General features: G+C 43.5%; 1 protein-coding gene across 2 annotated transcripts in view; it reads right to left on the reverse strand.

Annotated features, from left to right (window-relative positions):
* Nucleotides 1–7,373: 7,373 nt before the first annotated feature.
* MFSD9 (major facilitator superfamily domain containing 9) overlaps nt 7,374–14,636 on the reverse strand; it is a 16,628-nt gene continuing 9,365 nt past the window's right edge. The window contains exons 5-6 of one of the 2 annotated variants that reach the window (XM_032419810.1): nt 13,818–13,970; nt 7,374–10,657 (exon numbers count right to left, since the gene is read on the reverse strand). In XM_032419810.1, the coding sequence (XP_032275701.1) occupies nt 9,846–10,657; nt 13,818–13,970 (965 nt within the window). In that variant the 3' untranslated portion in view covers nt 7,374–9,845. Of the gene's footprint in view, nt 10,658–13,817; nt 14,028–14,636 lie in introns of both variants that reach the window. The other variant, XM_032419809.1, reaches the window with a different exon arrangement.

Raw genomic sequence — 14,636 nt, forward strand, 5'->3', positions numbered from 1 at the left:
TTCTTTGCAAGCCTAAAGAAAAAAAATTGTGTGCCTTTATTGAACTTGAATGACAGAACTTGAAATTTTGAACACACCCATGTTGGTGAAAATTTTAATATATACATACATGCCTCAAATTTTATTTATGGAAACCCTATGTATATCTGTAATCAGTTTTTAAGCAAAGGGCGCTAAAAATGCTCCATATCTTTCCAAGGCATAAAGGAGGATGGTGGACCATCTGCTTGGAGTCAAGGTGTTTCCCCATCCTGAGCTGATGAGCAGTCGGTAAAGGGAGAGCACAGCATGGAGCAAGGATGCCTGGTGAGCTCAGCCTGGGGAGGCAGTCAGAACGTCTGGGCAGATGAGGAGGCCTGGCTCCCAGAGCGCAGATTCCCGTGAAATAATGAGTCATCTGGATTTAATTTGTTCCTCATGCTACCGTACATTTGAGGGTGACCTAGAGATTCCATCTCTCATTTGTGTTTGAATGGTGCAAAGAGAAAGGCTGTGGGGGTGACACGATGTATGACAGACTTGGTGGCAGCTTTTGATGAAGTTCCAACGTGTGGGCCTCATGTTGTATGTGGGGAGACACGGCTGCACCTGCTTACAACTTGTTGGCAGGTTTTATATTGTGCAATACTGGAAGGAGGATGCAGAAGATTCCCTTTCATGCCCATCTATGACTGCCTGCTTTAGAATTTTTCTGTAGAACATTCTAGAACTTTGAAAACAGGTCAGAGGCTCCAAGCAGACAGTTTATATAAATGGTATTCCAATGTTTAACAAATTGGTGAGAGTTCAGGTTTTGAAATTTATTCAGGAAGCACTTTGGAGAATATAGGAGTTCTATTTTTTTTTTTTTTGCACTAGTCTGTAATTTGTTACCTCTCCACCCTCAATAAAGTAGTGACTCAAATTCTTCATATAAAAATGGATTCTACTCATATGAGTACTTTTTAAAAGTACAGCAGAAAGATAAGAAGTGGAATATAATCATTAAAGATTAATATTGGAATTTCCATCTTAAACTGAGGTTTTATTGGCTTTTCCCCCCCCCCCCCCCCCCGAAAAACTCCTCTTTAAAACTGGACTGGAACAAGACTCTAAATGTCTGGGTTTAAATACAAATGAGGCCATGCATATAGGCCCCTGGGTGCACATTGGAGATATAGTAAAGGATACAAATGACCACAGTATTGTTAGTGGGAAAACATGAATGAATTAAACAGGAAGATTCTGTACTGAGAAATCCCCAGGGCTGCTTCTCTTATCCCCTCCCTTTATCCCCATTGATGTGGAGAAATAAATCTACCCTTTCTCTCATCTACAGTCTTGGAATACTGCTAGATCATTGGGCGTGAGGCAGAGGGAAAGATAAACACACAAGGTACAAGTTCATGAAGAGCACAATTTCCTTCCCAAATTCTTCCACGTTGATCAGTGGAGAGCAGGACAGACACCATTTGAAAACTGTAAGCTTAGGACTCTGTGCCAAATATCTTAATTTTAAATGAAAATATTTATATAAAAAATATATATATATTTCATCTGCTGAAAAGAAATTGAAACTGACTTTTAACTTAGAATTTTATTATAGGAATGTGATTCATCAAGAGATGGGATGTATATTTTTGAGAATGCCAGGAGTAAATTTTTAGAACTTAATGAAAAGAAAGGTTACCTTTCTGAAAAGAAAGGTTAAAGTGGAAAATGACCTTAAACATAAATTTCCTGATTTTTCCTGGTGTCCTAGAATAATAAATATTATAATGAGTCTAATTTTCTGGAACCAAAGGAGAAAACATGAAAGTTTTTATTAAATTTCTTCTTGTTAAGCAGGTAGACCAAATTTAGCTTGCACTGATTAAAAGTCTATAAAGAATTTGGTTGACATTGTGTAAATTAAAAAAAAAAGCACGTGTCATCTTACCAGTTTAATTTTTTCTTACTTGTTGAATGACAGAAGCAATGAAAAATAAATTTGACTTCATTTTGCTTTTTTTCTATACTTTCTTTTCTTCAAATAAAATTAAGTTCTAGACACTATAGGAGAGAATATGAAACCCTGTAAATATCAAAAGTCTAAATTTTCTGTACTACGGATACATCGCCAACCCTTTGTAAATGACTCCCCTAATTCAAGCAATACTTGATCCAACCAAAGTTCCAGTGGGACAATAGAATTCTGATGGGTCTTTGGTATTTGTTGCAACAAATTTGACTTGAACTACCTGTAAGTGCACAGTCTAGGCTTATTTCTTTACCTGTAATGTTAAGGGCTGACTGTTGGGAACAGGCCAGTTAGTAAACAACTAGAAAGTGGCTCCAAAGTTCGAAACTTTTAAAAACATGTGCGTTTTGTGTATAAACCCCCAGAATATCTGGGATGAAATTCCCTTTGGCTTTTACTAAGCTTTGTAGTGGGGGAGGGGAGTGTTTATTTATATAAAGAGCATAGACAAGTTATTTATTACGTGTCTCAGTGTGTTTTCCATTTGTCACGCTGCCCAAATCATGTTTATGTTAAAACTGGCATTTTATAAACAAGTGTGAGAACTGTAGTATTTTGTTAGTTCAGAGTTCACGCTTGACTTTCTTCTCTGAAGAGTGATTAAAGAGATTTCTTCGTCTGGTTGAAGTAGGTATTGGCATTATCTGCCGGAGCCTGGACGCTGTACGTTGATTCCCTTTGTTAAGATGAGCGAGAAGCGCTCAGGACCCGGCTGTCTGACGATCTGAGATCTTGTACGTGTGCGTGTGTGTGTCTAACTTTTAGAGCAAAACGTGTGGCTTGCTGGGACTTTGTATCTGACATCTTAACCAGGCCCTTTCCTCCATCTGCGTGTAAGGCAGAGAGAGCCCCATCTGGGTAACTGCTGCCTGGCTGTGAGCATGGCTCTTTGTTCAAGAGAAGGGTCTCCTCCCTACGGATTTTTTTCCAATGTCATTCACTCCACACGTGGCTGAGCCCCTCAAACGTGGTCACCCCCTCCAGATGTGCGGACGAAGCACCCCCATGGTTAGTTTTGAACATCTTCTTTAATGTTGCAATGGTACATAGTTTTTGGATCCCTTCTGTCTTCTAACTTTCTACAATTTTTTTCAAAGAAAATTCTATTTTACTACCTCTAAGAAGACCGTCGAGAAATTGTGGTCAGTTCTCTTACCTGTCTGGTCAGAGAAACAGGAGTTTCTATGTGTAGAGTTAATATATCTGCTCTCAATGGATTATCGAATTTTCAATCTGCACAGCATACTGATGACTTTGAATGTCTGAGAACCGACTTCAGGGGTTTTAGGTCACAGAGGTCTCATGGGGATCTGTTATCCTTGTATTGTGTGGTATGGAGAAATGAGATGCCCAGTAGATACAATGCCAGACGCCTCGGCGGTGACTTTTCTCATTTTCACTACTGTAACAAAATGCCCTGAATTAAACATGCAAATGTTTTTCTCCCCTGTTATGTCAGGGGATCCTGTTATGTCATCACTACACGTGGTAACAAAATTTGTAATTTAAATGAGGGCTCTCTGCATCCAGAGTTTGGTAACTCCGCTTGCCAAACAGAAATTTTATGTATGTATACCAACAAGGCATTTTTCTTGGTTTCTGTGAAATGTACAAAAGTCTAAGTGTTAAATCAGTATGGAGTGGAAACATTTAATGGAATAAACATAATCACTATGGAGAAAATAATGCATCACAAGAAACTAGTACAGCCCCCCAATTCCGATTTTTACATTTATATATCAAAACCATTCTCATGTGTGCTAAAATGGGGTCATGATAGCCGGAATTTGTGAAAGGTAAGAATTTAAGAGTATTACAAATTTCAGTTGCTTTAGTTTCAAATACACATAGTATCTCAAACAGGGCTAACATTGTTAACTGTGTTAAAGAAACGTAATGAAGATTATGACTGGTCCATTAATTTTCTCTATGTAAACAGACCCTTGTAAAGGGTTCAAAAATCATGCATGCTCTGGAATATTAAATGCTGCCTTCCCAAGCCAACTCAAGCAAGACAAATTAGGTGAATGCCATCCACTGTCTTACCAAATGGTTTGTAAAGATTATGCAGGGTTCTGGACCAACATATCAAATTTTTAGGTTTTCACTAACATAGTTTTTGGCACCTGCTCAACACCGTTTACTGTATTTGCTATCATAATTATGTACCTCTGACTGTTGGGCATCCAGTTCAAGTCCTTACCTTTAGCTGGAAAGTTAGTTTGAAGGTGTTACAACTTGACATACTTTATCATTTTGTTCATTCCAAAAAGATGGCACAGTGAAGATGCTCTGAAGGTGACCAGGAGAAAATGCTCACCCTTTTCTGGGTCATGACCACCTGGCACTGGCAGAAATTGGCTTATGATTCCCAGGCCTATGTTTCAGCCCACAGCACAGACCAAGGTAAGCCCGGAGCATGCACCTATTCACGTGCACTCAGATCCAAGGGCCAGGCCCCATAGCAGCAAATGCATTTATTACATCAGGCTCATTCTGGATAGTTCACGTGGTTTCAGTTTCTTTAGGCAAACTCAGGATAGGTTTAAGTGGGTAAGCTATCACACGAAAAAAAAAATTCTCAGTCTGGGTAAGCACCTGAGTCCCAGTGATCCAAAATGGAAGAGATTCTTTGATAAGCCTAAAGAAAGGTCATCTCCTATTCAATGTTGTAAATTGCAACTATTAACAGGTATTTCAACTATTTTTCCCTCCACAGTGTATGCTTTGGAAAAAAGGACTTTTATTTATCAGTATAGTTTAAATCAAGGCTGATCAAAATACAATTTTTTATTCTAACAACGTCCTTAGTCCACTTTTATGCTATAGTTTATGCTATATAATTATGGGTAATAATTAACACCTCCTTCCTTAATGTTTATAATTATCTTTTCCCCTCGAGGAACAGCGCAAGCTGTTTGAGACTATCCAATTCCAAATTAAAATCAGCATTATTTCTTACAATGTACTAAATCAGGAAAACAGAAATTGTCTGTATTGTCTTCGCACACAGCTGTCTGTAAAGTGGTGAGTTTAGATGATCTGTTTGGGAAAAATGAGAAATCTAAAGTAAAATACTGTGTTAAAATAAGTTAGTATTTGTGTACTGATTAAGTAAAAAATAAATCCTACTGATGAGATGTCATCTTAAAACGATTTGCTTGCCAAAGATGTGCAATAAATTTCAGATTATGTATACATTTGGTATTAGCATATGGTTTGAAAACAGTTAAGCTTGTTCTTACTCTTAGGACGTGTTTTAGCATAACTGGAGGTTAACATTTTCAAGAGATTCTGGACCCTGACTTAACATATACAATCAGGATACTGCAATAGCTCCTAAAAATTACAATCAGAATAAATGATAACACTTTGCTACAATTTTTAAAGGGATTGTATTATTAAAGAAAATTATTACCATGTAACTGGCAAGTTCTTTGGGAAAAATAAAATTTTAGGACAGAAAAACAATTTTTTCAGTCCATCACCCTGTTCTGAGAAGAGCTGCCTTATACATCATCCTGGCTAGATCTGTGGGAATCTTACTTCAGAAACTTCTGAGAGGCTAGGGTTTCCTGGGGATAGAGGGCACGGGGAATCACCATGCTGGCTTTTGCTATACATTCCAAATAAAAAGCTATCCTCTTATAGCAGGTGCCCAAAAGCCTGCAAATTTCTCCTAAGTGGCTTGACTCCCCCGCCCCCACAGGTGTCTATATTTCTTATAGAAGTGTCCTTGGGAAAAGACGTCTTCTTAATATTCACAACATGCAGAGAACGAACTCTCATAAATGCCCACACATGTTCTCTGCCAGCTAACAGAACGGGGAAGAAGGCCTCAACACTCATTACCAGCTAACCTTGCCTGAGCTCTGCCTGGACCAGACACCTGGGCGTCACCCACAGCCTGTCCAGTGTCTCCCCGGAGGTCACAAGCGGACAGTCCCCAGGCCTTTCAGATTTTGTGCCCCACCTGATTCCCTCAGAGCACATGACTTCTCCCTCCCATTGCTCTTGGATGACTGCCCTCGAGGAATCTTTAATGGGAAGTCCACAGAGCATTCTCCAGCATGCATTCTTCAGTGGCTTCCCTCCACACCTGTGAGAATAGAAGCTCAGTCCTGAGCATGGTACATGAGCCCCTTCATAATCCAACCCAGGGACTCTCAACTCTGGGGCACTCTGGAGTCTGGTTCTAGAGGTCTAGGGCATCAGGTGATGCTCCTATGCAGCCAGAACCACTGCTTCTCCCCCCTTCTGTTTGCTGCAGGCATCTCTCTTGACCCACACGCCTGGGCTTGGGAGCCTTGCCCATGTTACTGCCCTGGCTACGCATGCCCCACTCCCTTTCTGATGTCTGCTCATCTCTCTGGACAGGAGGGCAGAGAGGTACACCTTCCCTCCGTGGAGAAGGCCAGAGTCTTCTAGAACCCAAAACCCTGAGGCTGATTCACAGAACTTAGCAGTTGGGGCTGGCATAATGCCAGGAGGGTGCCATATCCTTTATAAACTTCTCGGGCAAGTTCAATGCCCCTAAAATAAGATTCCATATACCATTAAGTTGAACCATGTGAAACTGCAGGTAATTTTGACTTAGAAAAACAGCAATTTTGTGTGGCTCAACCTAAATACTTGGGAAATTATTAGAGAAGTTGCTCAAGAACTCAAAAACAAAATAACACAAACTTTAGTTGAGCAGATTTAATTTCCCTGAGATCATATTCCATAAATTATACAAATACTGTCTACAGACCAGTGGTTTTCAAAATTTACTGTGCACACAGAGCAGGTGGGAATCTTGTGAGAATGGTTCCCAGCAGGTCCGGGCTGGGGTGTGAGTGTCTGCATGTTTAATAAGCTCCAGGGGAATGTGGACGCTGCTGGTTGTGGAACACATTTCTGAATATTCACATATCAGACTTTTTAAGAGGAACTACAGGCATACATCAGAGATATTGTGGGCTTGGTTCCCGACCACCACAATAAAGTACATATTGTAATAAAGTGAGTCAAATGAATTTTTTGGTTTCTCAGCGTACATAAAAAATTATGTTTAGGGGCACCTGAGTGGCTCAGTCGGTTAAGCGTCTGCCTTCGGCTCAGGTCATGATCCCAGGGTCCTGTGATCGAGCCCCGCATCAGGCTCCCTGCTCGGTGGGAAGCTGCTTCTCCCTCTCCCACCCCCCCGTTTGTGTTCCCTCTCTCGCTGTGTCTCTCTCTGTCAAAAAAATAAATAAAATCTTTAAAAAAAAAAATTATGTTTATACTATACTGTAGTCTATTAAATTTACAGTAGCATTATGTCTAAAAAACAATGTACATACCTTAATTAAAAAGACTTTATTGCTAAAAAATGCCAACCATCATCTGAGTTTTCAGCAAGTGGCAATCTTTTTGCTGGTGGGGGGTCTTTTCAATCTTGAGCAGGGTGGTGGTTGCTGAAGGCTGGGATGGCCTGTGGCAATTTTTTAAAGTAAGACAGCAAGGAAGTTTGCCACATCGGCTGACACTTCCTTTCACTTTAAGGCCACTGTAGGGTTGTTAATTGGCCTGATTTCAATATTCAATATTGTTGCGACTCAAGAAATAGGGAGGCCCGAGCAGAGGGCAAGAGACGGGTGACGAGCCAGGTGGTGAAGCCGTTGGAACACATACATTTATCGATTAAATTCACCCCCTTATATGGGCACGGTTCATGGCACCCCAAAACAATTACAACAGTAACATCAAAGATCACTCACTGATCACACATCACCATACCAAATATAATGAAAAAGTTTGAAATACTGTGAGAATTACCAAAATGTGACAGACACAAAGTGAGCAAATGCTGGTGGAAAAATGGTGCTGATAAACTCAACACACGGTTGCCACGAACCTTCAATTGGTAAAAAAACGCAGTATCTGTGATGCACAATAAAATGAAGTGCCATAGAAAGAGGTATGCCTGTATAATATTTATCTTTAAAAAACCCACATGAGTGTGGAGAATAACAAAAATGTTTCTCTATTCTCTATATGAAGATCAACCCTGGTTTTCAGTATTTCCATGTATCTGATTAACTGTAAAGCCTTAATAAATTTATAGGCTTTATTTAACTTCAAAAATAAAGTGCTAGGATTTCAAAAATTTAATAATGACTACATTAAAGAATGTCTAAGAAACCTGGCTGTTTCTGAGTTCACAGAAAAGATAATCTTTGGAGAAATTCTACTTCATTGCATAAACCCTTGATTACTTCCTGTCCTTTGAGTCTAACCTCTATGACGATCTGGTGTGCTCCTTAAGGGCCACGCCATTTTATATTATATTTTGCTTTCCTTAAAAGCGCTTAGCGCTTAAAGTTCACAATTACAACACTTAATAAAAAGTTAATATTTTCCTTGTAGCTAGATAGGAGAAAGGACAATCTTCAAACATCCCATTAATTCTTTATCATAAATATTTGAGTTTACCCCATACACAACTTCTAAAACTAGAGAAACATTTTTTTTCTGCTTTACATACAATGCATTTATAATTATACATGTGTTAGGTTGAGAACAGGAATAATTTCCTAGTGGACCAATCAAAAAGAATGAAAGGAATGTGAACTTCGGTAGTTTGCATGGGGAAAAGAGGGGGGGGGCTCCAATATAATTATTAATAGGTGACATCATCCGAATAGCAAGAACCACACAGATGCTTCCCTGTGAGTTTGTGCTAACCCTCACTCTGAGCCTCTCAGCTGGACCCTGGGGTGCTACTTTTGGAATGACCGTTTAGCCTAAGCCTAGGAAAAGGCATTTTCCCTGTAGATCAGTGTAGCTCTTTCATTCTCAGGTAGGGTATTAAAATGAGAGAAAAGAAATGACTTTCAACATAAGACGCTGTACAGTTAAGTCCTTCTGATGAGTCATGACACCAGACTCTCTTACACTGCACGAGACGTTCATCTTAAAGGCATTCCTGTGCTTTGTCTTCTCCACTGGGCTCTACCATCATCCAATCGATGCAGCCCAATGGAGCACCGGCTTCTGGAAGCAGTTCATGCCTGATATCCAGGGAGAACTAGCCAGACGGACCACCTCAGCTCTCTGCAGAGCATGGGACCTCCAAGGCAGTGGACACAAAGGACAAGCTCCATGAACCTGTTTCTCCTACTATGGAGCGTGACTGCCAAGAGCTGGGGAGAAGGTAACACATCGGGATCACATAATCTTAATGGTTCAAACTGAGTTAGCCATCAATAAACACAACCAAGTCTCTGGCTTTGACTTGACTCAAAACCAGTATGTCTCCAAATGACCCTTTTTCTGCCTCCATGAGAAAGTGCAAGTATTGCTTATTAAGTACAGGTTTCTGGGCCTCCCCTAGGCCCGCAGAATCAATGTCTGGGGGTGAGGCCAGCCATGTGATTTTCCCGCAGCTTCCCAGGTGGAACCTTGTTATAACTTGAGTAAGGGACAGGCTAATTTCAATAAAGTAGCTTATTTAATCTCTAGGATTCTGATAGCAGAAAAACCCCCTCTTAGCTTACTTATACAAGGTGACATGAACCCAGCCGGTCATGTTATTAATGGCTTACCCTATTTTTTACTTAGCAGGGGACCACATCACCTTCTGTAATCCCACCACCCTCTTCCTGTCCTGAAGCTGGTAGGGATCCCCCCTGGAAAGTTTTAACCCCACTGGCCGGTTCGAAGAGGAGACTTTTACATACGGTTTAATAATACCTTCCCCTTTGACAAGGCTCTGACTTCTGATCAGCCCGCAGGCCGGCCCTGGGCGTCTGCCCCCGAAGCACACCCGCTGGGAAACCACCCTTCCTGGCCTCAGAGTTGGTATCCTCCATCCAGTTCCACGCTACGCACGTTTTAATTTGTCACTCCCACCACCACCGCCGCCACCGCCGCCGCCGCCATAGCGGGCTCTGTTGAGGGACATTAGGAAAATCGCCACGAGGGCCAGCACAGCCCCCAGGCTGGGGGGCCCGCACGGGCTCACCTCCTGCACGAGCCCCGAGAGGAGCGGGGCGATGATCCGGCCCACGGCCGTCACCGACTGCCCCACGCCGATGACCGCGCCGCTGGCCCGCGCCCCGCCCGCCGCCAGCTGCAGGTCGGTGATGCAGGTCCTGCCCACGGCGGTGGACACGGCCAGCAGCGAGGAGCACAGCACGGCCACGGCCACGGAGCGGGCGGCGGCGTGCAGCACCAGCAGCAGGCAGGTGAGCGCGCTCGAGTGCATCAGGATGGCGCGGCCGTCGTGCCGGTACAGCCGCAGCAGGGGCCGCAGCGCCAGGCCGGCCAGGGCGCCCACCGCGCCGCTGTAGCTGATGAGGTAGCCCGCCGCCCGCGGCCGCACCCCGAAGCGCTCCTCCAGGGCCAGCACAAAGTTACTGTAGTACAGCATGACCGCCACGGCCATCAGCAAGCGCACCGCGAAGATGTCCCACATCTCGGAAAATACCAGGCTCTTCATGTCGCGCAGCGTGGATGCGACCTCCAGCCACGGCGGCCTGGCAGGCCTGGCGCTGGCCGTGCTCTGGCGGGGGGTGGCTGCTCCCTGCCCGTGCCCGTCTGTCCTCCCCCAGGGTGCAGAGTCCTTCCTCGCTGGCAGGCCTTTCTCTGCACTGGAGAGCTTCGCTTCACACCAGGGAAACAGCCAAACCAGACCTGGTAGGGTGGCACAGGACCTGTCAAAGCAGGCTGCACGCCCCGGCTCCCACGGTGCCCCGTGGGGGAGGAGCAAGTACGTGTGGGAGATCACCATTGTGTAGTTTTGTATTTGGACCATTTACTAATCCGTGGTTTTGAATCCAGTTTTTAACTATTCCCACAGCTACTTCTACTCCATTTTGATAGCAGAATTCCGCTAGTCACCTCAAAAAAATCTATACCTACAAGATGTTCACTTTTTTCTAAAGCTCAAGAGCCCATGACCGTTTCCTGTATCATGTGATATTGAAATTCTCATGCCTATGTTTAAATTCATTACCTTTCTAATTCTGTGCCTATCCACCATCTTGCCCACCCATCCATCCACCCACTCATCCATTCCCCATCCATACTTCATCTAAACACTGAATATTTATGCTTCCTAAATGCTAAGTCCTGTGCTAACCAGTAGGAATATATTAACTTGACAACACAAGGCCTATAAAATCCCTGCCCTCGAGGAATTTAAGTCTAAAAGGGGGTTTGGACAAGTAAAACCTAGCAGTTAGATTACAGGGTAAGTGCTATGTTAGGGGAAGCACAGGATGCTATGAACAGAGACAGCCAGCCTTGGTTTGTGGAGGGAGGAAGGGCAGCTTGATACCAATGACCTGTCAGGAAGCACCTGCTTGGATCTGCCCCCACTTCAGGGCCACCATGTGCTTTTACAAGTCACACCTCAAAATCTTGGGGGGTGCCATTCTCATGGACCATTATGGAGTGGCTCAATTCCTATTCAGATAATCCCACCTCCACTCTTGTGACTGGCTCATTCCCGCCTCGGTCATTTTATGTATCCCACGCCATCCAAGTAGAATGACCTATCGCCAATCCATGCCCCCAAATTTCTTGCCATACTAGGACATCTTTTCCAAACTCATCCTGTGGGGTTTTCAGTCCTTCCACACTTCAATTCAGCCCGGACCAGTGGCCATTCAGACTGCTTCATGCTGTTTTCAGCAACCACATCTGTGTATGTGGTTTCTCCACAGTCTAGGTGGACTATTCGCCAGGGACTAATTTATGACAGAAAACTCTACCACGCAAGAATGCAGGCCTGGACTTTTTACCCCTTCTTACCTTTAAAATGCCCCTTGGGCATTTTATAGAATCTTGATAAAACTATGAAAGGACCATCGCTGGTGGACTGAGAGGAAGAGTATAATTAAAATAATAAAAATGATAATGAGGACAGCAACTGACATTCACTGAGTATGCTTAGCATACTTGATGCAGTGGGGTGAAGCGCTCGTGGGCAAGACCTCCGGTGCTCATCCTAGTAAGACCGGGAGTGTTGTTACCCCATTTTAGGGATGAGTGAACCGAGGCAACTCGCCCAAGGCCCACACTAAAAAGTGGCACAGCAGGAATCTGAATCCAAGTCTGTCAGACTCCAGAGTCTGAGTTCTTAACCATGAAAACAGAAATCACGGAAAGAAAGACCTAAGAGGCCTTTCTCAGGCAAAGTGGCCGATCAGAATGAGGATATGAGAAACTGAAGGGGTAAAAGGAGTTGAGGAAAACAGCCGAGGTCACTGAGGGAAAAAAACGCAATACGCTGTGTTCACTGTGCTGGAAGGCAAAGCCCGGTGTGAGACACTGTCTGCTGGCCTGCCCCCCTCGCTCTCCTCTGCTATTCCCTGCATCAGCTTGGCCTACTGACCTCCACGTTTCTTAAGAATGCACAAGAAATCCCTATTACTATTTTTAGCCATTGTGGTTGAGAACACTTGTGGCTGAACTATCCCTGACTGACTCGGATCCATTCACAGGCTTAGGTTAGGGCATGATATTAAACAGCATCATTGCTGGAGAATCCGAAACAGAACTCCATAATCATGGCCTTCGTTCATACACTGACTTCTGACTTTGGGAGCCATCACATTCATCACATTCCTTTGTAGGGGAAGGTACCTGGCCACACCAGCCGGTCATGTGCTCAAGTATTTTATCTAGATTTACACTAATCCGTCAGACCTCACCTCCTGGCCGAGGTTACAGGTTAAACTTCTGGCAGGAAATCATAAAATATACCTATGAGGATTGACATTGAACTCCTGAACTCTGTTTTCTGAGTGTGATATCCTAGCTCAACATGGAATCCACCACTCAACCTGGAGCCTTGAATACAAAGACTAAAAAAGATGTAGTAGAGTAGACTATCATTAAACTTAAGGAAAACTGAGTAACATGAACCAATCCTCTTGTTTATGAAGGTGTTTATCTAAGGCTCAGGAAGGTACTAGTCTCTGGGCAAAGAGGCTTATCCTCTTTGCTTTAGGCGACTGGCCCTGCATCCAAGGAGCTCATAGTCCAGTAAGTGTTCTTTTACTCATCAAATGTTATTGAACATTGGCTTTATGCCTGGCCAGTTGTGGGCAGGAGTGACAATAGTGAGAAAATCTCTACCCGGTGGCATTTAGTTTCTAATGGTATTTGTGGGGAGGTAAGGAGGAGAGAATATAAGCATGAAAACAAATTGATAATATAATTTCAGAAGTGCTATGAAGAAACCTGAATTATCTGAAACAGAATCATCAGGAAAGGGCTTTCCAAGGAAGTAAATATTTGATACCTGAATGATAAGAAAGACCCAGTAAAGATATGTGGGAAGAATGTTGTTGGTGGAGGAAAGAGCAAATTGCAGTGCCCTCCTGCGGGAATGAGCCTGGCGTGTATGAGCCTGACCAGGAAGCCGGTGTGGCTGGTGCACATGGAAGGAGAGAGAGAGCTGGGGGAGGGGGCAGGGCAGGGCCTGCACACGACCATGCTGTGTGAGACACATCCGTGCTTTAGCATGATAGGACGACACGGGCAGGCGGTCTGCAGCAGGGGATGAGGTGGTCCAACTTTGAAAAATAAGTCTGCTATTCTGAGGTGAAGGGGATTAAGAGTACACTTATCAGGATGAGCCCTGAGTGATGTACAGAATTGCTGAATCACTCTATTGCACACCTGAAACTAATATAGCACTGTGTGTCAACTATAGTGAAACAACAACAACAAAAAGTCTGCCTGTTTTAAGAACAACAAAGTGTTAAGGAGATAAAAGTAAAGCAAGTAGATTGGTCAGTATGAATGCATACACCAGTCTTCTGATGATGAAATGTCAACTTACCAGCATTGAGAATGAAAACAGAAAAACAGATGAAGGCTGTCAGATAAAATCCACCATCTAGCTCAGTAAGATATCCACCAACCATGGGGCCCAAGATGAAGCCCACACTAGATGCTGCGTTGAATTGTCCAATTACTAGTGGCCGTTCTTTCTCTGCAACCAGATCAGAAAGCAGAGCCCTTGAAATGGAGAGGGTATGTTTAAAAATACCTGCAAGGGGATAAGAAACATGCTCTGTAACATTTTTCAGGCCGAAAGAATCTTGCATGTGATCTTGCATTTCATCTCTATCACTGATGGAGTTCTGGTCTCCATTCTCTTTGAATCTCTAAGGTCTGCAGTTTCATCCCGCCATGACTGGACTCCTGATCTAGCCCACAGTCCTAGTTGGCCACCTTATTCCTGGTAGCCAAGCCCTGCATCCTCTGCTTTCCCACCTTCCACCCTGACATCCCAGTATCTCCAGTTTTCTCTGTTAGCCAAGTGCAATTCATGGTGGCTTCTCTACAGAGATGTGTCTTTTTTTTTTTTTAAAGATTTTATTTATTTGTCAGAGAGAGCGAGCACAAGCAGGGGGTGGAGCAGAGGGAGAAGCAGGCTCCCCACTGAGCAGGGAACCCGACGCAGGGGCTCGATCTCAGGACCCTGAGATCATGACCTGAGCCAAAGGCAGATGCTTAACCAACTGAGCCACCCAGGTGTCTCGAGATGTGTCATTCTTTATTCATTCACTCAGTGAGTAAACATTCACTGCATGCCTACTATATGTCCAGCATTAACCTTGACCCTGACCCTGAGGATAATGCAAGGAACAGAGTG

The sequence above is a fragment of the Phoca vitulina genome, unplaced genomic scaffold (genome assembly GCF_004348235.1).
Source record: "Phoca vitulina isolate PV1807 unplaced genomic scaffold, GSC_HSeal_1.0 scaffold22, whole genome shotgun sequence".
Classification (NCBI taxonomy): Eukaryota; Metazoa; Chordata; class Mammalia; order Carnivora; family Phocidae; genus Phoca; species Phoca vitulina.